Source organism: Pelodiscus sinensis, chromosome 18 (assembly GCF_049634645.1).
Source record: "Pelodiscus sinensis isolate JC-2024 chromosome 18, ASM4963464v1, whole genome shotgun sequence".
Lineage (NCBI taxonomy): Eukaryota > Metazoa > Chordata > Testudines > Trionychidae > Pelodiscus > Pelodiscus sinensis.
The window spans coordinates 829,012-849,135 of NC_134728.1; the positions used below are offsets into that span (position 1 = coordinate 829,012).

Here is a 20,124-nt window from a genome sequence, read left to right on the forward strand (position 1 = left end):
CCATCCCCTGGCGTGCGTACGGGGTGTGCCGGGTGTGGCCAGGCACACTCTAATGTCCTAGGGTTGCCAGGTGTCTGGTTTTCTACCAGACAGTCTGGTTTTTTGGGGCTCTGTCCAGTAAAAAAATCCAGAAAATACCAGACATGTGCAATGTCCGGCATTTTGTGGTTTTCCGACCGGGCGCCCGGAAGCCTGGCGGGGGGCGTGGCTGGGAGGGGGGCGCGATCGGCGCTGGGGGCCCTGGTTGCGTGTGAGGCGGAGGGGCAGCCTGGTCCGTGCTCCTCTGCGCTGGCCAAGCCCGTGGTGGAGCCGCAGCCGGACTGACTCGCGTTTCGCCTGGACCGTGTGGGGGTGGGAGCGCCCTGGGATCTGCACTGCCCGGGTAAGTCCTGCCCCCCGGCTGATACACCCCTCCCACCCTGCCCCCTCCTGGCTGGCCGGGTGGTTCTCCCCCACTTCTCCCGATCTGCCCCGGCCAGCCCTGCTCCACCCAACCCCCTCCCCCCACCGAACAGCTCTGCTTCCTGTCGGCCGCTCCCCCAGCCAGCCCCCGACCCCTCTCCCCCCACCAGCTCTGCTTCCCGGCCTCCCCCCTTCCTCCCGGCCAGCCCCGCTCTCCTCCCGGCTTGTCCCCCCCCCCCATGAAGTGTATCCGGTATTTTTTTTAAGACTACCTAGTAAACCTATAACGTCTCAAAAAAAAAAAGGTGGCTTTGCGTTTTAATTGAATCGCACGATACGCTCTTTGTTTTAGAGTCTGGATCGCTGTATTATGCAATAAGCGCCGAACTGCACATGTAAAAAACAAACGAAGTACAATGTCCCATACTGTCGTTTGTATTTCTTAAGTAAAGTTTAGTTCTTAATGAAAACAAAAATACATTTAGTCAAGTTTTAGTTTCTTTAGTTTGATGAATAAAAATAACGTCCCTTACGATTGAGTATTCAATCAATGTTCGCCTTTAAAAAAAAAATACAATTCCCTGGGTGCACACCCTAATGAAATGTGCTGCGCACGCCTATGGGTCACACACGGATCTGCCTGAAATACCCGCCACCGGCTCCGTGGATGGTTTTTCTTTTGGCGTTTGAATGCAGAAGAACCGTCCCCCTGGCTCCTGCACACTGGGTGCTACGGGGGTCGCCCAGAGCGGTCCCCAGGCGGGGCCTCCTGCCTGTCTGCTGGGGAGGAGAGTGACGGGTTTCTCTGCCCCGTTGTGTTGTTCTGGAGAGGCAGGGCTCAGGCCACTGGAGACCTGGGCCGGGTCTTCTCCCAAGGAAGCGCCCCCATGCCAGTGAGGAAGGGGGCCATGGCCGGCGCGGGGGGTGGTTTGCCTGGCAGTGGTGACAACGGTGAGCGTGGCCGTGGGGCTGAGAGGCCCGGAGAGCCCAGGGCAGGATGAGCAGAACTTGCGGGTGGAATGTCGGGCCCCATGGGAGGGGCGGTGGGAGAGCAGCAGGGTCCCGAACCGCTGGCCAGGCTGCAGCCGGTCATCAGAAGCAGGTGTCTGGCTGTGGAATCGAGACTCGGAGGCCCGGGCTGTGGAGACGGTGAGCAGGGAACCCGGGGGGGGGGGGCTGTGTCTGAAACACGGCGACGTCCCACTCTGGCCCCACACGCCCGGCTGCAGCACGGTCCGTGACGCCCACACGCACTCGGGGGAGCGCAGAGCGAGAGGCAGCCCCGGGCAAAGGCGCCAGGACCCTGGATCCTGCCCTTGCGGAGGGCACAAAAATGGGGAGCTGAGCATGGGAACAAGCTGCAGCAGGAGCCAGACCGGCCACCGGTTCCTGGTTCCCGCACTGCCCGGCCCCTGGTGACTGCTGCAAGCCGTGCTGGGCCGTGCACTCGGCACAACGCTCTGCCAGACGCCCCGAGCAGGGAGGGGGCAAACGCAACTGGCCGCTGCCGGGTTCAGGAAGCACCGTTCCAAAGGGAACCGTCCTGCGGAGCTAAGTCACTTCCACACTGGTGCGGGTGGTGCTCCTCCCTTGCCCCCGTGTGATTTCACAAGCGCCACGTTACCCTTTGGGCACATGGGCGCTGCGGTGAGCGGCGCTGCGGCTGCGTTGCACTCTGCCCACCCGCGAGTCCCGGGTCTCCGTGGAGCCGCGGTTCCCATGCGCCAGACACAGGAAGCAGGGCGTTCAGTTACTAGATGGGGCACACGGAAAGGAGGGCTTGTCCGTACGACTCCCGGGCGAGAAATATTCCCCCCTGCTCCGGGGTGTAGACCGAGCTCTGGCTGTGCGGGGCAGGGCGGGGTAGGGCAGATCTACATGCCAGCCACTCTGCTGGCTGCTTGTTTGGGGCGAGGCTGCTCTCTGGGTTGCCGCTAAGTTCCAAAATTCATTGGCCTTCCCTCCACGGGGGAAGTCGTGGCCCACCCAGCTCCTGCCTGCCGCCGGCGCTGAGCACCACCGAAAACACGGTGATCACGTGTGGCCTTCTGGCCTCCTGCCGCTGCCTGACCGTGGGTCAGCAGGGGCGACTGACGGGGGCAGAACCGCCCCACGCATTCCAGGCGGACGGCAGACGCGCTCTGCTTACACCACGCTGCTGCTGTTTGATCAGGCCGCAGAGGGCCGGCCCGGGAGCGGCGCCGGTGAAGTCAGCCCCTGTAAAACAGCACAAGAGGAGCTGGTTTGGAAATGCTGGAAGGCTGGTCCCGGCCTCTACCACGGCTGCTCTGGACGTGCATGGTGCTCCAGTGGGAATGACGGCGTCTCTCTCCCGGGGGGGCGGGCCCTTTTCGGCATATTTATACCACCCCCGCCTGCACCCCTCCACCTGCCCCTTGCAGGCACCACAGCATCTGCCTGCACCCTGACAAAACCGGGCTCGCATGGCCTTCCCCAGCCATCCAGGAGCGCCACAACCGGGAAGGGCCCTCGAGAGGTCAAGTCCAGCCCCTGCCCTCCCGTTTCAGGGGCCAATGGGATTATTACTAAGGGGGCTGCTGCGGACACACAGGGGACTCGGTTAACCGGTTAACCACGATGCAGGTTAAGGGGGGGGCGTTCCAGCTTGGCTGGCCTGGTCGGGTCCCCACACCGCAGAGCGGGGCTGCTCCCGCCTCCGCGGGACACCAAGCTGATGGATCCGGCCCGCGGCCCCTTCCCTGCCCCCAGGCCCATCCAGACCCGGGGCGGGGAGCGCGCCGAGTGTCCTGCCCCCAGGGGCTAGGGGGACGGGCCGGCTGCCAGGGGCCGGGGCAAAGACTTCACGCGCTCGCCACCCCCAGGCCAGTCGGGTCGGCGGGCGGGGAGCAGGGCAGGTCCCCCGGCCTCACCCCGACCGCCTGGCCCCGCCCGCAGGGAACCCAGCCGGCAGCCTCCGCTCAGGTGGGGCTCCCCTGGAGCCGGGCCCCCACCCGCATCCCCACGGCATGGGGCTGGAGAGCGGCCCTGGCCCGGGACCCGGCTCTGGGACACGCCACGCGCCCGGTACACACCACGCGGGTCCGGGGGCACTAACAGGGCCGGGGGGGGCAGCGGGGGGGGGGCAGAGCCGGGGGGGGCAGCGGGGGGGCAGGACGGTTCGAGGGGAATCGGGGGTCGCTGTGAAACGCCGCGGCCGGACCCCGCCGGGCTGGGGGGGGAATCCGGGGGGGGCGGGTCGCAGCGCCCGCCACGTGGGCCGGGCCGGGAAGAGGCGGGGCGGGAGCAGCCGGGCCCGGCGCGGCGCCGCTCGCGGGAAGGTGAGACCGGGCCCGGCCCTTCGCCTCCTGCCCCCCCCGTGCAAACACCCCCCCTCGCGGCCTCCTGCCCCCCCCGGCCCTTCGCCTCCTGCCCCCCCCCGTGCAAACACCCCCCCTCGCGGCCTCCTGCCCCCCCCGGCCCTTCGCCTCCTGCCCCCCCCGTGCAAACACCCCCCCTCGCGGCCTCCTGCCCCCCCCCCGGCCCCGCCGTGCAAACACCCCCCCCCGCGGCCTCCTGCCACCCCCGGACATGCAAACAGGCGCCTCCCCTTCCGCCGTGCAAACAGGCCCCCCCATGGCCTCCTGCCCCCGCAGCCGGCGGTGCAAACAGAACAGCCCCCGTATGGATTGTTGCCCCTCACCGGCCTCCGCCCACTCACCATGCAGACAGCTCCCCTATAGCCTCCTTCCCCCCCCACTGTGCAAGAAGCCCTCCGGCTCCTGCCCCCCCCCCCAGTGCAAACAGCCACCTCCTGCCCCCGCCCCCCAAACATCCCCATATGGCCTCGCCCCCCCTTGCAAACAGCCCCCACTCCATTTATTCACCACTCAGGGTAATGCTGCTTGCCCTGCAGGGGTGGCATGGGGGGGGGGGAGGACACCTGACTCCTAAAGAGGCTTCCCCAGCGCTCCACAGTTCCACCCCCCCCCCATTTGCACCCCCAGGGGCAGCTGACTGATTCCCTGGAAGTGACCAAAGGCCCCAACGGGGCTGCCAGCACCACGGGCAGGTGTCTGCCCCCCCCCCCCCCCAGCATCCCCCGGGCCGGAGGGGCTGCGCGTGGCCTGTTCCGGAACCAGCCTGCTGGGATCTGTCTCACTGTCGTTTCCTGGTTCGGCAGGGAGGACGCAGCCTTGGGCGCCCTCGCCCACGATGCTCCGGCCCCTGAGCCGCGTGCTGGGCGCCGCAGGGACGCGTCCTCGGAGGCCGTCGTCATGGGCGGCGCGGTCCGAGCCCCGAGCTTGCGCGTCCGGCGGGGGCTCCAGCGCCCGCCCCACCAAGGGGAAGCAGAGCTGGGGCCTGGAGGACTTCAGCGCCCGCCTGGCAGCGGGGCCAACGCTGCAGCACTTCTTAAGCAACGCGGCCCCCCCTCAGGAGACCTGCCGTCAGCTAGCAGAGCAGCCAGATCCGGACCTCGGCTCCGGCGCCCTGGAGGGACACAAGCGGAGAGGTGAGCACTGCAGCCCTGCCTGCTCCCTTCCTCCGCCCCGCTCCCCAGGGCCGTATCACACCTGGTCCTTGCACCAGCTGCAGTTGTGCGGGAGCCTGGCCTGGTCCTTGCACCAGCTGCAGTTGTGTGGGAGCCTGGCCTGGTTGTTGCACCAGCTGCACTTGTGCGGGAGCCTGGCCTGGTCGTTGCACCCACTGCAGTTGTGTGAGAGGCCGGCCTGGTGGTTGCACCAGCTGCAGTTGTGTGGGAGCCTGGCCTGGTTGTTGCACCAGCTGCAGTTGTGCGGGAGCCTGGCCTGGTCGTTGCACCAGCTGCAGTTGTGTGGGAGCCTGGCCTGGTTGTTGCACGAGCTGTACTTGTGCAAGAGCTTGGCCTGTTTGTTGCACCAGCTGCAGTGGTGTGAGAGGCCGGCCTGGTCGTTGCACCAGCTGCATTGTGTGGGAACCTGGCCTGGTTGTTGCACGAGCTGTACTTGTGCAAGAGCCTGGCCTGGTTGTTGCACCAGCTGCAGTTGTGTGAGAGGCCGGCCTGGTCGTTGCACCAGCTGCAGTTGTGCGGGAACCTGGCCTGGTTGTTGCACGAGCTGTGCTTGTGCAAGAGCCTGGCCTGGTTGTTGCACCAGCTGCAGTTGTGTGAGAGGCCGGCCTGGTCGTTGCACCAGCTGCACTTGTGCGAGAGCCCGGCCGCCTGTACCCTGGAGCTAGGCTGTCATCAGGGCCAGCCCTGCAACTGAGCACCAGCGACTGATGGGCTAGTGACTGAGAGCTGGCCAGGGCCAGGCAGCGCGGAGAATGGCTGGGACGTGCCCAGCTGGGGGCTGTTCGCACTCTGTATCACGAGGACGGTGGTTGGTGGGGGGCGCTGTTGGGAGCGCCAGTCTCCTCCCGGTGGCAGATCGTTGCAGGGATGCCCGGGTGTGCGGCACAGCCGGCGCTAGGAAAGCAGGCGTGTTTGTGCGTGTGTAGTAGCCGTGTTGTGCACAGTCACTTCAGGGCACCTGGCTTTACCTGCGTGTCGCCTCACTAGCACCGGGAGGAAAATCACTACGTGGCTGGAACCCAACGGCCACAAAGTGCCTCGGGGGCTGCACCTAGAGCCCCCGTGGCTGCAGGGTGCCCAGCGCTGCCCTGGCGGGTGCCTCTGCTTACCACAAGGGCGGGTCACTGGCTGCCAGGAGACACCATCCCGCCAGCACCGCGTCCCAGGGAGCTGCAGTCAGGGCCCGTGACCGGGGGTGGGGGCTGCCCAGGGCCAGTGGTGGGAATGGCTTGTGCAAGGCAGCCCTGGCGTGAAAGGAGCACGCCGGCAGGGCGAAGCGATTCGCGTGCTGCCTGCCCGAGTCTGAGCCCGGACGGGACGGCCCGCCCCGGGGAGAGCAGCGGGGTGGCGGGGAGAGGCGCGGGACAGAGCCAGGCGCCACAGACGGGCTGAGGGATGGGATCCTGTCTGGCCCCAGCAGCGGCTGCCTGTGTGCAGCCAGCCACCGGACTTCTGTGGGCCAAGTGGCAGGGGGCTGGTGTGGGGACACACGCGGGGACACGGCTTGTGCAGGGACGTGGCATCCGTGGCCCCCGTTCCAGCAGGACTCCCACCTCGTTAAGCGGCGCATTGCGTGCAGTGATCATAGGCTGCTGGCGGCTCTTCCGGGGCACCCGGCGTTCGGGGTGGATCTCGCTTGGCTCTTCAGCTCTGAGCTCCCCCTGGAATCCGTTCCGGCAGGGGCAGCCTCGCTTTACCTGCTCTGCGTGGGCCGGATTTGGAGAGGTTTTCCAAGGGGCCTAGTGGTTAGAGAACTGCGGGAAAGGCGAACCCGCCGCTGCCTGCCCCGGTCACACGCAGCTGCTTGCTGTCTGATTGCAGTGTACCTGGAGAGCTACGGCTGCCAGATGAATGTTAACGACACCGAGATCGCCTGGACCATCCTCCAGAGGAGCGGCTACCTGCGGACCAAGCGGCTGGAGGAGGTAGGGCGCCCCGCCCGCCCCGCCCGCCCCGGGCCGTGTCTCCCAGCCTGGGCGGAGAAGCAGTTTTACCTCCAGGGTCTGACCCTGCGAGGTGCGGAGCGACCCTCCGAGGGGTCCCTGCCGCGTCGGGTGCTGGTGCGGGGTCGCCCTGCCGGGCACCGGAAGGAATGATGCCGAGGGGATGGGAACAGAACTCAGGCCGGGTTCATTTCTTCTCACTGTGGCGTCTGTCTCGGTTGCGAAGGGAATTGAGCCCAGCAGGAGGCAGGCGGCCGGCCTATAACTTTCAGCCCGGCAGGCGTGCCCGCTGCTGCTCTCTGGTACGCCTTGGCCTGCTCTGGCTCCCGAGCCCAGTGAGGACTCGTAGCTACGTCCTGTGTGGGTGGAGCTAGTGGGTGGCCGTGATGCTGGCGGTCCCGGTGTGGGCGGAGCTAGCGGGTGGCCGTGATGCTGGCGGTCCCGGTTTGGGCGGAGCTAGCGGGTGGCCGTGATGCTGGCGGTCCCGGTGTGGGCGGAGCTAGCGGGTGGCCGTGATGCTGGCGGTCCCTGCGTGGGCGGAGCTAGCGGGTGGCCGTGATGCTGGCGGTCCCGGTTTGGGCGGAGCTAGCAGATGGCTGTTCTGCTGGTGGTCCCTGTGTAGGCGGAGCTAGCGGGTGGCCGTGATGCCGGCGGTGCCTGCGTGGGCGGAGCTAGCGCGTGGCCGTGATGCCGGCGGTCCCTGCGTGGGCGGAGCTAGCGCGTGGCCGTGATGCCGGCGGTCCCTGCGTGGGTGGAGCTAGCGGATGCCTGTGATGCCGGCGGTCCCTGCGTGGGCGGAGCTAGCGGGTGGCCGTGATGCCGGCGGTCCCTGCGTGGGCGGAGCTAGCGGGTGGCCGTGATGCTGGCGGTCCCTGCGTGGGCGGAGCTAGCGGGTGGCCGTGATGCTGGCGGTCCCTGCGTGGGCGGAGCTAGCGGGTGGCCGTGATGCCGGCGGTCCCTGCGTGGGCGGAGCTAGCGGGTGGCCGTGATGCCGGCGGTCCCTGCGTGGGCGGAGCTAGCGGGTGGCCGTGATGCCGGCGGTCCCTGCGTGGGCGGAGCTAGCGGGTGGCCGTGATGCCGGCGGTCCCTGCGTGGGCGGAGCTAGCGGGTGGCCGTGATGCCGGCGGTCCCTGCGTGGGCGGAGCTAGCGGATGGCTGTGATGCCGGCGGTCCCTGCGTGGGCGGAGCTAGCGGGTGGCTGTGATGCCGGCGGTCCCTGCGTGGGCGGAGCTAGCGGGTGGCCGTGATGCCGGCGGTCCCTGCGTGGGCGGAGCTAGCGGGTGGCCGTGATGCCGGCGGTCCCGGTGTGGGCGGAGCTAGCGGGTGGCCGTGATGCTGGCGGTCCCGGTGTGGGCGGAGCTAGCGGGTGGCCGTGATGCTGGCGGTCCCGGTGTGGGCGGAGCTAGCGGGTGGCCGTGATGCTGGCGGTCCCTGCGTGGGTGGAGCTAGCGGATGGCTGTGATGCTGGCGGTCCCGGTTTGGGCGGAGCTAGCGGATGCCTGTGATGCCGGCGGTCCCTGTGTGGGCGGAGCTAGCGGATGCCTGTGATGCCGGCGGTCCCTGTGTGGGCGGAGCTAGCGGATGGCCGTGATGCTGGCGGTCCCGGTTTGGGCGGAGCTAGCGGATGCCTGTGATGCCGGCGGTCCCTATGTGGGCGGAGCTAGCAGATGCCTGTGATGCCGGCGGTCCCTGTGTGGGTGGAGCTAGCGGATTGCTGTGATGCCGGCGGTCCCTGTTTGGGCGGAGCTACCGGATGCCTGTGATGCCGGCGGTCCCTGTGTGGGCGGAGCTAGCGGATGCCTGTGATCGGTTCCCCAGCTCTGATCGGTTCCCTGTTTTGCCTTCCACAGGCGGATGTGATTCTCCTTGTCACCTGCTCTGTCCGGTAAGGACCTTTCTGTGCTTGCGGGGGGGCTATTTGGGAGGCGCGGCGAGGGGAGGGCCCCGGGAGTCACAGACCAGAGCTTGGAGACCTGGGATGGCCCCTGGGACAGCTGGTCCTATCCCAGCGCTAGCCTTGGGCCACGTCGGCGTTCCACGGCACGGCCACCTGCTCTCCGCTGTCGCATGGGCCCAACGTGAACTTAACGGGGTCATGTGACCCCTGCCAGCCTGGCTGACATGCTGGGGGTTGAACCAAGGGCCTCGGAGAACAGAACATCAGAGGCCAGGCTGGTGTCTGCTCTAGCACGGTGCACTGGCCCGGGGGCGGTTCTCTGGCCTGGGTGACAGCCAGCTGATCGTAAGGGGCCCTTGTGGTCTGAATCCTGGCAGGGGTTTGGTTACCGTGGACGAGGTTCGGGGCCCAGGCTTCAGAGTTGGGGGCCGGGCGCTTTCCCCGTGCGGGCGTGTCCCTCGGCAGCTGGGGAGGCCGCTAGCCCGTCCTTGCCTCTTTCCCTGGGCTGGCCGGGGCAGAGCCGGCAGCATCGCTGACGGCCGGATCTCCTGGTCTGCAGGGAGAAGGCCGAGCAGGTGATCTGGAACCGCCTGCGGCACCTCGCGGCTCTGAAGTCCAAGCGGCTGCAGACCCGGGCTCCTCTCCGCATCGGGATCCTAGGTACCTGGCAGTATGGGCTGCGTTCCTGCGGAGATGCGGGTGGGTACCGGGTGGGGGGAGCGCCGCTGCGGAAGGGACGAACAGGCTGCTGGCTTGACCTGAGCTTTCTCGGCTGGGGGGCAGGCCGGGGGCCTCTCGACACTGACCCTTCTCCTCTGGCCGCAGGCTGCATGGCCGAGAGGCTGCGGGAGGAGATCCTGCACCGGGAGAAGCTGGTGGATCTCGTGGCGGGCCCCGATGCTTACCGGGACCTGCCCCGGCTGCTGGCGGTGGCCGAGTCGGGCCAGCAGGCGGCAAACGTCCTGCTCTCCTTAGAAGAGACGTACGCGGACGTCCTGCCTGTCCACACCAGCCCCAGCGCCACCTCTGCCTTCGTGTGAGAGCCGGAGCGTGTCCCCTCCCGCCCCGCCAGGGAGCTTTGGCTAATACCCAGCCTTGGTTCCCCTTTCGGGGCTTGGCCCCACTGCCCCCGCCCCACTGCCCACGATTCGCAGCTCCGCCGGCGTGCGGCTGCCACGCCCGCTGCCCGAGGCGGGTTCTCGCCCGTGTGGTGCGTGTGTGACCCTGCGTGGGCACCGTCCCCTTCCCAAAGCTGCCTGCGCTGCTCAGCCGCTCGTGAGGGCAGCCCCAGCCCTCAGCTGGTGTGGGGTGGGACATGGAGGCGGGAAGATTGTGAAGGGGTGTGGTCTCAGGGAAGGGGTGTGGCTTTGGGCTGAAGGGGCGGGGCTTGGGCTGCCTGCCTCAGTTGAACCCGTGTTCTCCTGCCTCATTCATTGTCCCTTCCAGCCCCCACATCCCTGCTCGTACGTGTCTGGCACGGAGCAGCCCGGTCGTGACGCCCCGTGTGAGGCGTGGCCGCGCCGTGGGGCACGGACAGGCAGTCACACCCTGCCCTAGGAGGGAGGGAGGCTGGCCCGGGGCCGTGCTTGGCCAGTGGCTCTCCTGGCGCGCTGACCAGCCCGCTCACCGGCGTCTCCCCCTCCCCCCGGCAGGTCCATCATGCGCGGCTGTGACAACATGTGCAGCTACTGCATCGTCCCCTTCACCCGCGGGCGCGAGAGGAGCCGGCCCATGGCCTCCATCCTGCAGGAAGTGAAGCTGCTCTCTGACCAGGTGCCGCTGGCCATGCCGGGGGGCGGTGGGGGGCGGTGGGGGGGCTGCTGCTTTGGGTGGCTCTGCCTATGGTCCAGGCCAGGAGGCTGTTCCCTGCCCACCCCCGCAGAGCCGCAGCCTGGGCTGTGTGGGGCTGGCTGCCGCAGGGGGTCTGCCGAGCACACCGGGGCTGTGCAGCGATGGGTACGGACTCAGCCACCTCTTCGGATCCGGCGCCCGGACCCCTTCCCCTTTGGGAACAGGTGTGACGGCCCCGGGCGTGTGCCGGGCACCTCATGGGACCTCCCGAGGGTGTGAGTTCCTGGGGCGGATGGTCTGCGCTGAGAGGCCGAGGTCGCAGGGCAGGGCAGACGGAGCTGCCCCTTGGCAGCAGTGTTCCCTGTGAGCTGCGCGCTGGGTGGCCGCCCAGGAGAAATCCAGATGCTGCCCAGCTGATTAGCAGGGCGCCCACCGTGCCCACAGCTGGTAGCATGTGTTCCTGCGGGTGGTGCACCTCCACGCACACCTCAGCGCACGTCACAACATTGATTCTGCATGAGAACGGAAACCGAGGGGACGCTGGTGGGCAGGCTGAGTTTGTCCTGCTGCCCCAGGCGGCGTCCCAGCCCTTCCCGCCGGTGCCCGGAGCCCGCCCCCGGGCGGTGGCTTAGCCGAGGCGGGCGTGGCGTGGCGTGGCTTAGCCGAGGCGGGCGTGGCGTGGCTTAGCCGAGGCGGGCGTGGCGTGGCGTGCTGTGCCGGCTGCTCCCCGGCGTGACTCGAGGCCCTGGTGCGTCTCTGCAGGGGGTGAAAGAAGTGACCCTCCTGGGTCAGAACGTCAACAGCTACCGGGACACCTCCGAGGTCCAGTTCCGCGCGGCGGCCGCGCCAGGCCTGAGCCGCGGCTTTAGCACCGTCTACAAAGCCAGGGAGGGGGGCTTGCGCTTCGCACACCTGCTGGACCAGGCCTCCCGGGTGGACCCGGAAATGCGGATCCGCTTCACCTCCCCGCACCCCAAGGACTTCCCGGACGAGGTGCGTGAGGGGGGAGGGGGCTGCCCGGGGCCCTCCCCTTCGCTTGGGGAGCTGTCCCCTTTCTCCGGGCTGCTCCGCGACCGCCCGTCCGCTCTCCTCCCCGCAGGTCCTGCAACTCATCCGGGAGAGGCCCAACGTCTGCAAACAGCTCCACCTCCCGGCGCAGAGCGGCAGCTCTCGCGTCCTGGCGGCCATGAGGCGGGGGTGAGTCAGACGGGGGGGCGCTGCCGCCTGCCCCTCGGCTCGGAGATGGGGGGAGCAGGAGCCTTTTGGGGGTCAACGTCTCTATTGGGCGGGCAGCTGAGGGAGGCCGCACAGGGCTCAGGCGTGCCAGGGCAGGCTGGGATGGCAGCAGAGGGGAGTTCAGAGGCCTGCCAGTGTAATGCCCCCCAGGATTGTGGGGTGAAAGGGGGGGGGTCCCAGCAGCACCTGTTCTGTGCTCGGCCTTGGCGTGCCTCTGAGCCAGGGTCAGGTCTGCGGGCTACTCCTCGTCCCACACACTGTGGGTTCTGCCTCAGCCCCTCCCCTCGCCGTCGGGGTGTGCAAACCAGGCACCCCCCTTCCCGTTTCTCCCCCTCCCCCCGCTGCCACGTGGCCCCCAGGCGGGCGCAGTGTGGGGGCCTTGGGAACGGGCGGGTGTCACGCGCGGCAGGGACGGAGCCGGAGGCGAAGCGCCTGCCCACCCCGCTCCTCTCGCACGTCGGGCTCCGCCGGAGCAGTCCCCTGGCTCGGGGGAGCCGCTGCCGGAGCCGCGCTCGGGTCTCGTTTCCACGCCGCCGCCGTAGCTTCGTAACCAGCCCGCCCTTGCGCTTTCCCTGGCAGCTACACGAGAGAGGCCTACGAGGAGCTCGTCCAGCACGTGCGGGAGTCCATCCCCGGTAGGGGCTTCCTTTCGCCCGGTCCGGCCCGCCGGCGTCCCTCCCACGGGCAGCCTCAGGGCTGGGGCTTGGCCCTTGGAGGAGCCCGTGGGAAGAACCAGGATTTTTCTTCCTCATGAAACTAGTCGGGGCGGCCTAGAAGTGCTTGTGCCCCAGACCAGCCTCTGGCCTCGCTCTGCCCTGGTGCATGCTGGGAATAGGGTTGCCAGGAGTCCGGTTTTCTACCGGTATTTGCACCCTCTGTCCGGTAGAAAAATTCAGACAATACCAGACACGTGCAATGTCGGTATTTTCTGAATTCCCGGCTGGGCGGGGCCAGGGGAGTTGCTGGGAGGCGGGGCCGAGATTGGCGCTGGGAGCCCTGTGGTCGTGGGCAAAAGCGGGGTGGGGGCAGTGGCCTGGACTCCCAGCCCCCCTGCCCGCCTCCGCCCGGCTTCTACTAGCAACTAGAGGGAGTGCCTGCCGGGGGCGCGGCCTGTTGGACTCCAGCTGTGGCCTGTGGCTGCACCCCCCCCGCCAGCTCTGCTTCCCACCCCCCCTTCCTCCAGCCCCCAATACCTCCCCAGCTCTGCTTCCCTTCCTCCAGCCCCCGATCCCTCCCCAGCTCTGCTTCCCGCCTCCCCTTCCTCCCGGCTGGTCCCCTCCCCGCCCACGATCAAGTGTGTCCGGTATTTTGGGGGGGTCTACCTGGTAGCCCTAGCTGGGAAGGAGCCCTGGCTGGGAGAGCTGATGGGTAATAACCCTGCTCCCAGCTGCTCTGTGTGTCCCCCACCTGCTTTGTGGGGCGAGGTGCCCATGCTCCGGCGGTGTCACCCTGTCGTGGGTGGGGGATGAAGGCCCAGCTGGGGAAGGCAGCCGAAGCCCCGCCCCTTCCATCCAAAACCACGCCCCTTCCATCCAAAGCCACACCCCTTCCCCAGACCACACCCCTTCCCAACCTCTGCCCGCCCCGCCGAGCCCCGCCCAACCCCAGCTGTGCGCGGCCCTCGCCGTCCCGTGCCCACGGACCCCTGTGCCTCCCCAGGAGTGGTTCTCAGCAGCGATTTCATCGCCGGCTTCTGCGGCGAGACGGAGGACGATCACCAGCAGACGGTGTCCTTGCTCCGGCAGGTCCGCTACAACGTGGGGTTCCTCTTCGCCTACAGCATGCGGCAGGTGAGCGCCGGGCCCAGGGGAGACACCTGGGTCCGTTCTCTGTTGGTCCCCCTCCCACCCCCGGGCGCGTGGCGGTGACGGGTCTGCGAATCGCTGGTGCGCGGGAATGGTGGCTCTAGGGCCAGCCCAGCCCACGTGGCTACAGTCTCGGCGCATGCGGCGCGAGCGTCCAGGCTGCCAGCCACGGGTTTGCACCCAGCACGGGTTACGGTCCCTGGAGGGGAATTTGGCAGCGCAGTCCGGAGCCAGGTTTCGTGGGGGGGCCGTGGGCTGGCGGATTTTGGCAGAAGTGGCCGGAGCTCCCTTGGCGGCTGTCCCAGGAGTGCCGGCCGGTGGGAAAGAAGGCGGGAGGTCGGCCGTGTTTGAAGGAGGCCGAGGCAGACAGACACACTCCTTCCCCGAGGGGGCGTCTGTCCGGCCGCCTGTGGAAAGCGTGTCCTTGGCTGACTGGCTCGGCCAGGCAGGGGTCTGCCCAGGCGACGTGGCCAAGACGGGGCTTGTGACGTGTGTGGTGTTTCAGAAAACCCGGGCCTACCACCGGCTGCAGGACGACGTGCCGGGCGCGGTGAAGCACAGGCGGCTGGAGGAACTCATCGCTGTCTTCCGGGAGGAGGCCAGCCGGGCGAACGGGGCCCTGGTGGGCCGCACGCAGCTTGTGCTGGTGGAGGGAGTGAGTGCCCCTGGGTCCACGTCCCACCCCCTGGCCGAGAGGCTCCCCAGCCCGCAGGCCCCCTCGCTGGGTGTACCAGGTCGCTTTCCTGCGGGGACAGATCTCCAGGCCCGAAATGGGCCTGTGGGGGTCTGCAGGGGACAGGTTTGCGGGTGTGGCAGGTACAGCGCTCTGGCCCTCGGGCACTGTGGGCTTCCCTGGAGAACTGGCCTGCGGGGGTTAAACCGGGGTCCCGTGTGCCTCCGAGCGCTGGTGGCTGCCGGCTGTGCTTGGCAAGGGGGAGTGGATTGAACGCTGGCAGTGCCAGTCCCGTCCCGCCGCAGTGGGTGTTGGGGCCGCGCCGATACCGTTCCCTGTCCCCCCAGCCCAGCAAGCGCTCTGCCGCCGCGCTGTGCGGCAGGAACGATGGCAACCTCAAAGTGGTCTTCCCCGACACGGAGCTGGAGGCCGGCGCCGGCTCGGGGGCTGCGGGCCGCGCCCAGCCAGGGGACTACGTGCTAGTGAAGGTGAGGGGCCGGGTGTTCAGAGGGAGGGTTGCCCAAGGGCCGGGCCAGCGCTCTCTTGCAGGCAGGTTTGGGCTTGCAAGTGAACCGTGAGCCCAGATCCGAATGGCCGGCCACACGCCTGCCCTCCTCTGCCCCAGCCTCGGGCGGCCAGGGCTGCGAGTTCCCTCCCCCAGGGGCGTGGGCGGGCATGGCTGGGCGCCCACACCAGGCAGTGCCTTCTGGCGGGGCCCAGTGCGTCTTGGCGCTCGGACCCCACAGTGCACCTGTCCCATGCAACGTGCTCCACTTAGGAAGGAACAATCCACGTCACACTCACCGAATGGGAAGTGACTGTCTAGGGAGGATACTGCAGAAAGGGATCTAGGGGTCAGAGTGGACCACAAGTTACATAGGAGTCAACAGGGGGACACGGTTGCAAAAAAAGCAAACATGATTCTGGGCTGCATGAACAGGAGTGTTGTGGGCAAGACATGAGAAGTCATTCTTCCGCTCTGCTCTGCGCCGGTTGGGCCTCAGTTGGAGTCTTGTGTCCAGTTCTGGGCACCACATTTCAGGAAAGATGTGGAGAAATTGGAGAAGTTCCAAAGAAGAGCAACAAAAATGATGAAAGATTTAGAGAAGATGAGCTCTGAGGAACTGGGCTTGTTTAGTTTGGAATGAAGTCAGAGGGGACATGAGAGCCGTTTTCAGGGATCTAAAAGGGTGTCACAAGGAGGGAGGAAAAATTGTTCCCCTTGGCCTCTGAGGACAGGACAAGAAGCAATGGGCTGAAATTGCAGCAAGGGAGGTTTAGGTTGGACATTAGTGAAAACGTCCTGCCTGTTGGGGTGGCTAAACACTGGAATAAATTGCCCGGGGGGTTGTGGAATCTCTATCCCTGGAGATATCAGAGCGGGTTGGGCAGACGCCTGGCAGGGATGGTCTAGGCGGTGCTGGGTCCTGCCGGGAGGGCCGGGGACTGGACTCGATGCCTCTCGAGGTCCCTTCTGGCTCTAGAGCTCTGTGATTTCTGACAGGGCCCCAGCTGGGTGGGTCCGGGACTCCGGCGGCTGCTGGTTTCCAGCCCACGGCCTCGGGCAGCGTTCCCTGTTGTAAATCTGCCCCGGACCAGCAAAGCTGGGCGATGGCCCCGCCCCTCCCAGCCGGCTCGCCCCACGGCTGATGCCGATTTTGCGCCGCTGCCTTTCAGATTACCTCCGCCAGCTCCCAGACGCTGAAGGGGGCGCTGCTGCGCCGCACGACCCTCAGGGAATCGGCAGCCTGCCGCTGACGCCGCACCGCAAGCCAGGACCAGGGACCTCCGCAGGGAGCACTGGCCCGGCCCGGGGGCTTCCTCCCACACGTGGCCTGCTTGGCTGCAGTTGTGCGAGCTCCTGGGCAGAAGAGCACGGACGCCCACGGCCCGGCCTGCCCTTCCACGCTGCTCATGCGGGGCCGTGGCTGCCCACGAGGGAGGGGAGCGCAGAGCAGGTTGCTGCACGGTCGGGGGGCTGGCGGGAGGGGGTGGAGCAGGGGACGTCCCGTCCTGCTTTCACGTGCCCAGCAGAGGGCCAGGAGGGGCTTGTGGGGCTGCCCCTCGCCCAGCATCTTGGGGGCCTGGCCTGCTCGCTTCCCCGTTGTGCCTGGCCGGAGGTGGGAGCTAAGGGTGGTCTCTGCCCCCTGGACCCTCCCTGTCACCAGGGAGTCCTGGGTAGCTGCTTCAAATGGTGTTTCGGGCTGCTGGAGCCCTGGCTCGGCCGCGGGGGAGACGGGTGCTGGAGAGCGCTGCCCCAGGACTGCTGGCCGGGGAGTCCCAGAGCCACTCGGGAACTCCTTGTTGGGGAGTGCTGGCGGGTGGAATCGATCCCGCTCCGTTGGGACCCTCGCAGTGCAGCCCAGCAGAATAAAAACCCGCTCTGCCCACGGGGGGGGCATTGGACTCTTTATTGACCCAGCTCCATGGGAGAGTGACCCAGTCTCTCTCTCTCCCTCCCCCCCCACGGAAAGTGTGAACCCCCCCCCCCCACGGGGAGCGTGACTCCGCCCCCACGGAGAGCGTGACTCCGCCCCCACAGGGAGCGTGACTCCGCCCCCACGGAGAGCGTGACTCCGCCCCCACAGGGAGCGTGACCCCAGGTGAATTGCTGGGACAAGCTGAGCACGTAGCAAGCGTCGTACGGAACATGGAGCAGCCCCGCTCTGCAGCGTAGGAAGAATCGGTCCTGTGAGAGGCCCCGCCTGGGCGGCCCAAGTCGGGCTGGGCGCCGGCAGCCACGGCTGAGCCCTGCTGTGCCAAGGGGCTGGGGTGCCTCGCGCAGGAGTCTGGTGGTGGGAGGGGTGCACGAGGGGCAGAGCCTCTGGCGCTTTAGGGGGACGGGGCAGGTCTGGTGGATCCCAGGGTCTGACCCACTGAGGCTGCCCTCTGGGGTATGGGGGGAGCAATCTCCCTCGGCGTGATGAGAAGGGAGTCACAGAGGGGGTGTCCCAGCACCTGGCCCTAGCTCCTGCCCCCAGCTCCCTGCAACAGGGGTGGCCTTGCCCCAGTTTGCAAACTCCAGGGGAGCAGCAGTTCCCCTCTGGGGTCCCCCGCCTCCTGCACCCCCGTGATGGCACGGACAGACTCCACCAACCAGAGGGAGTTTATTGCTCCTCCAGGACACAGCACAGCACAGATGTCATCCGGTTCCAGGGCAGGCCTAGGATGCCTCAGCCCCCTTGAGATGGGGAGACTGGGCCTCTAAATCCCAGCCCCTTGCTTAGGCTGCTTCTTCCATGATGCCAGACAGAAACCGCCCCACTTCCAGCCCTGCCCCCAGCCAGGGGCTTCTCGCCGCCTCCTTTCCTTTGTCCCTCTCCCCGGGAGCAAACTGGTGGGACAGGCTGGGAGCCCCCTTGCATAATGACTCATCCCCTGTCCTGCTGGGCCGTGCTACAAACAGCCGCCAGTGGAGATCACCCACTGCCCAGCATAGCACCCAGCAAGGTACCAACACTACATCACAGGGGGGATCCACGGGCTCTGCCCTCGGGGTATCAGCCATGGCAGCTGTGACGGACCAGGCCGTGTCTGGGCACAGCTGAGGGCGTCCGCTCAGGGCAAACTGCTCGAATCCGGGGCTCCTTACGGTCCCCCTGACTGGCGACCTCTCCAAACAGGCCACAAACCAGTCTCACAGAGCGCTTCAGCTGCCTGCCTGAAGCCTCCCGAGCAAAACCCCTCCAACGCCCCAGCAATATCCGTGCCCCAGATGGCCCCGGGCCTATACACAGGTGGGGGGTCCTAGCACCCAATCCCACCTACCCCGAACAAGTTCTGTCCGGTTCCAAGAAACCAGCCACAGATCCCTGGTCAATTTACACTCTGGATCCTACCCACAAATCATGCTGGGCCAATCCTTTAGAATCTATATCTAAAGGTTTATTATTACAAGAAAGAAAAGCATGAGAGTAAGGTTATTAAAAGTACAGTACGTTACATGCACCGAATCTCCCAGTCCTCGATGCAGGCTCTAGCAGAGATGTTGCAGCTGCTGGTTTAAAAGTTCTTATTGCACATCCTACGATCAGGATGGGTTCACAGGTCTTCTGGGCTCTTCAATCCCTGCAGTGCTGCCTCTGGGATGAAGTGCTGAGCTGAGAACAAAATGGCATCGACCACATGGCCTCTTTATCCCCTTCCTGGCCTTTTCTTGTATGCAGCAGGTCACCTGGTCAGAGGCCAATCTCTATGTTCCCTGCTGGTTGCCCTTAGGTGACAAATCCCATTCTTTGGGTGTGTCCATAGCCCATTGAGAGTCATTGTTCCACAGGGCTTTGCTAATCAGCCTGTCCATAGCCATGCTTAACCACATTCAGAGAAATATTCAGCTTCCACACAGATTACAGATTCCTACCTACACACACAGACATTATACACTCACATAACTAGCGTACATAAGATCAACAAACAATAAGCTCCCATTCAATACCCCACATGGCTCCCTTTTATACCAATTTCTGGGGCCAACACCCCCACCTAGGGGTGCAGCAGCGATCTGGCTGCTTCCCTCCAATTCAGTAATGTGACAGCAGTGCACTGGGGCTGAACAAGCCGGCTGGTTTGCCCAGTGGTCGTTGCGTCATTTCCCAAGTGAAAAAGGCAACTGAGCCGTGGGCCCTTGTGCAGCTGCTCAGGAGAGAGTCCTGCCCGATGATTAGCAGAGTGGTGCACATTTGCACATGCAAAACATTGATTCCACACATTGCTGGAACAGAGCCGCACACAGCTTAGCGGGAACATGGCAGGCGGGTTGGTGACAGCACTGGCAGTTCCAAAAGCAGCCCCGTCCAGCGTGCCTGTGGCAGGCGGTGTGTGTGCATGGTGAGGGGGAGAAGAGGGATGGGTGGGGGTGCAAACTGGGACCCAGCAGTGCTTGAGAGCCACCTGCGAGGGCGGCTTCTGGGGCAGGATTCACCCCTCCTGTTGGGCGGCCGTGGCCATGGCTGTTCCCTGCAGGCTGGACACGCCCCCCCGGCCCATGGAGGAAGGAAGGCAAATGGGGTTGAGTTGGGGCAGATATTGTCTCTGCAGGCAGCTAGGCGGGGTGACTCAGGGCAGACAGGGCAACTCAGGGTGTAGCTAGGGGCTGTGTGGCTGGGGGGGTCCCAACAGGCTGTGTGTGGGGGGGGAGCATGGCTCCTGAGCTACCCCCCCCCCCCTCCCCCCAGCTCCATTAGCTTTTTTCAAACTTTATGAGGTCCCCTCTCTCTTTGCATTATTTTTGGTTGGGCCTCCCCTGCTCCCCCAGGCCGGGTGGGGAGGGGGCAGAGTGGTACAGGGAGAGGCAGAGTTGAGGGCAGACGAGGGTTGTCCTGCCCCTTACCCAGGCGCGGCAGGGGGCACGTGGCTGGTGCCCCCCCCTTTCCTCTCACCCGTCGCCTCTCCTGGCTGAGCTGCAGCGCCAGACCCCAGCGCTGAGGAAACCTCCCTGCCGGCGGCACCAGCCATGCACCGGGAGGCTGGGCAGACTCAGGCGCGTGCCCAGGGCTGGGGCAGGCTGACGAGGGCCCAGCCTGGCTCGTGCCAGGGCAGGCGTCTCCCCGTGTGCCCTTGGGGCTGGTCAGTGGTGTTCCAAGTCACTCCCAGAGGGGGCGCTGTGCGGCCAGGGGGCCCCAGTGCAACTGAACCCCAGGCCTGGGGTGACTGGGTGTCCCCCGGTGACAGGGACAGGCCCCCACTGGACCCCTCCTGCAGGTGCCCCAAACCAGGCTGTTTGTCCCATGTTTTCTGTGTCGCCCATCACATCAGCACAGGTGGGTTCTACTGGCCGGATCCTTGCTCGCCAGCCAGCCACCCACTAGTGGTGAGTGCGCTGGGGGGGCCGTGGCTGACGATAGGGGCGGGGGGGAATGCAAGGCTGT

General features: G+C 66.5%; 1 protein-coding gene across 3 annotated transcripts; it reads left to right on the forward strand.

Annotated features, from left to right (window-relative positions):
• The first annotated feature begins 3,607 nt into the window (after positions 1–3,607).
• CDK5RAP1 (CDK5RAP1 mitochondrial tRNA methylthiotransferase) lies at positions 3,608–16,647 on the forward strand. Of its 3 annotated transcripts, XM_075900815.1 has the most exons (14): positions 3,612–3,701; positions 4,544–4,873; positions 6,734–6,837; positions 8,706–8,740; positions 9,312–9,412; positions 9,578–9,788; positions 10,405–10,525; positions 11,306–11,536; positions 11,643–11,740; positions 12,359–12,414; positions 13,439–13,569; positions 14,090–14,239; positions 14,605–14,745; positions 15,935–16,647. In XM_075900815.1, exons 2-14 carry the CDS (start codon positions 4,576–4,578, stop codon positions 16,013–16,015), a joined length of 1,758 nt encoding a protein of 585 aa, XP_075756930.1. In that variant the 5' UTR covers positions 3,612–3,701; positions 4,544–4,575; the 3' UTR covers positions 16,016–16,647. The 3 variants fall into 3 exon arrangements, with proteins under 3 accessions (XP_075756927.1, XP_075756930.1, XP_075756929.1); XM_075900812.1 differs by lacking the exon at positions 15,935–16,647 and having other exon boundaries at positions 3,608–3,701; positions 14,090–14,739; XM_075900814.1 differs by lacking the exons at positions 3,612–3,701; positions 15,935–16,647 and having other exon boundaries at positions 14,090–14,739.
• The last annotated feature ends 3,477 nt before the right edge of the window (positions 16,648–20,124 follow it).

Bases quoted from the DNA above. Each gene is read 5' to 3' on its own strand.
- CDK5RAP1 (XM_075900812.1), top strand. From the start codon at position 4,576: ATGCTCCGGCCCCTGAGCCGCGTGCTGGGCGCCGCAGGGACGCGTCCT. The intron at 4,874-6,733 runs GTGAGCACTGCA...GTCTGATTGCAG, and splicing joins GGAGGGACACAAGCGGAGAG to TGTACCTGGAGAGCTACGGC. The intron at 9,413-9,577 runs GTACCTGGCAGT...CTCTGGCCGCAG, and splicing joins TCTCCGCATCGGGATCCTAG to GCTGCATGGCCGAGAGGCTG.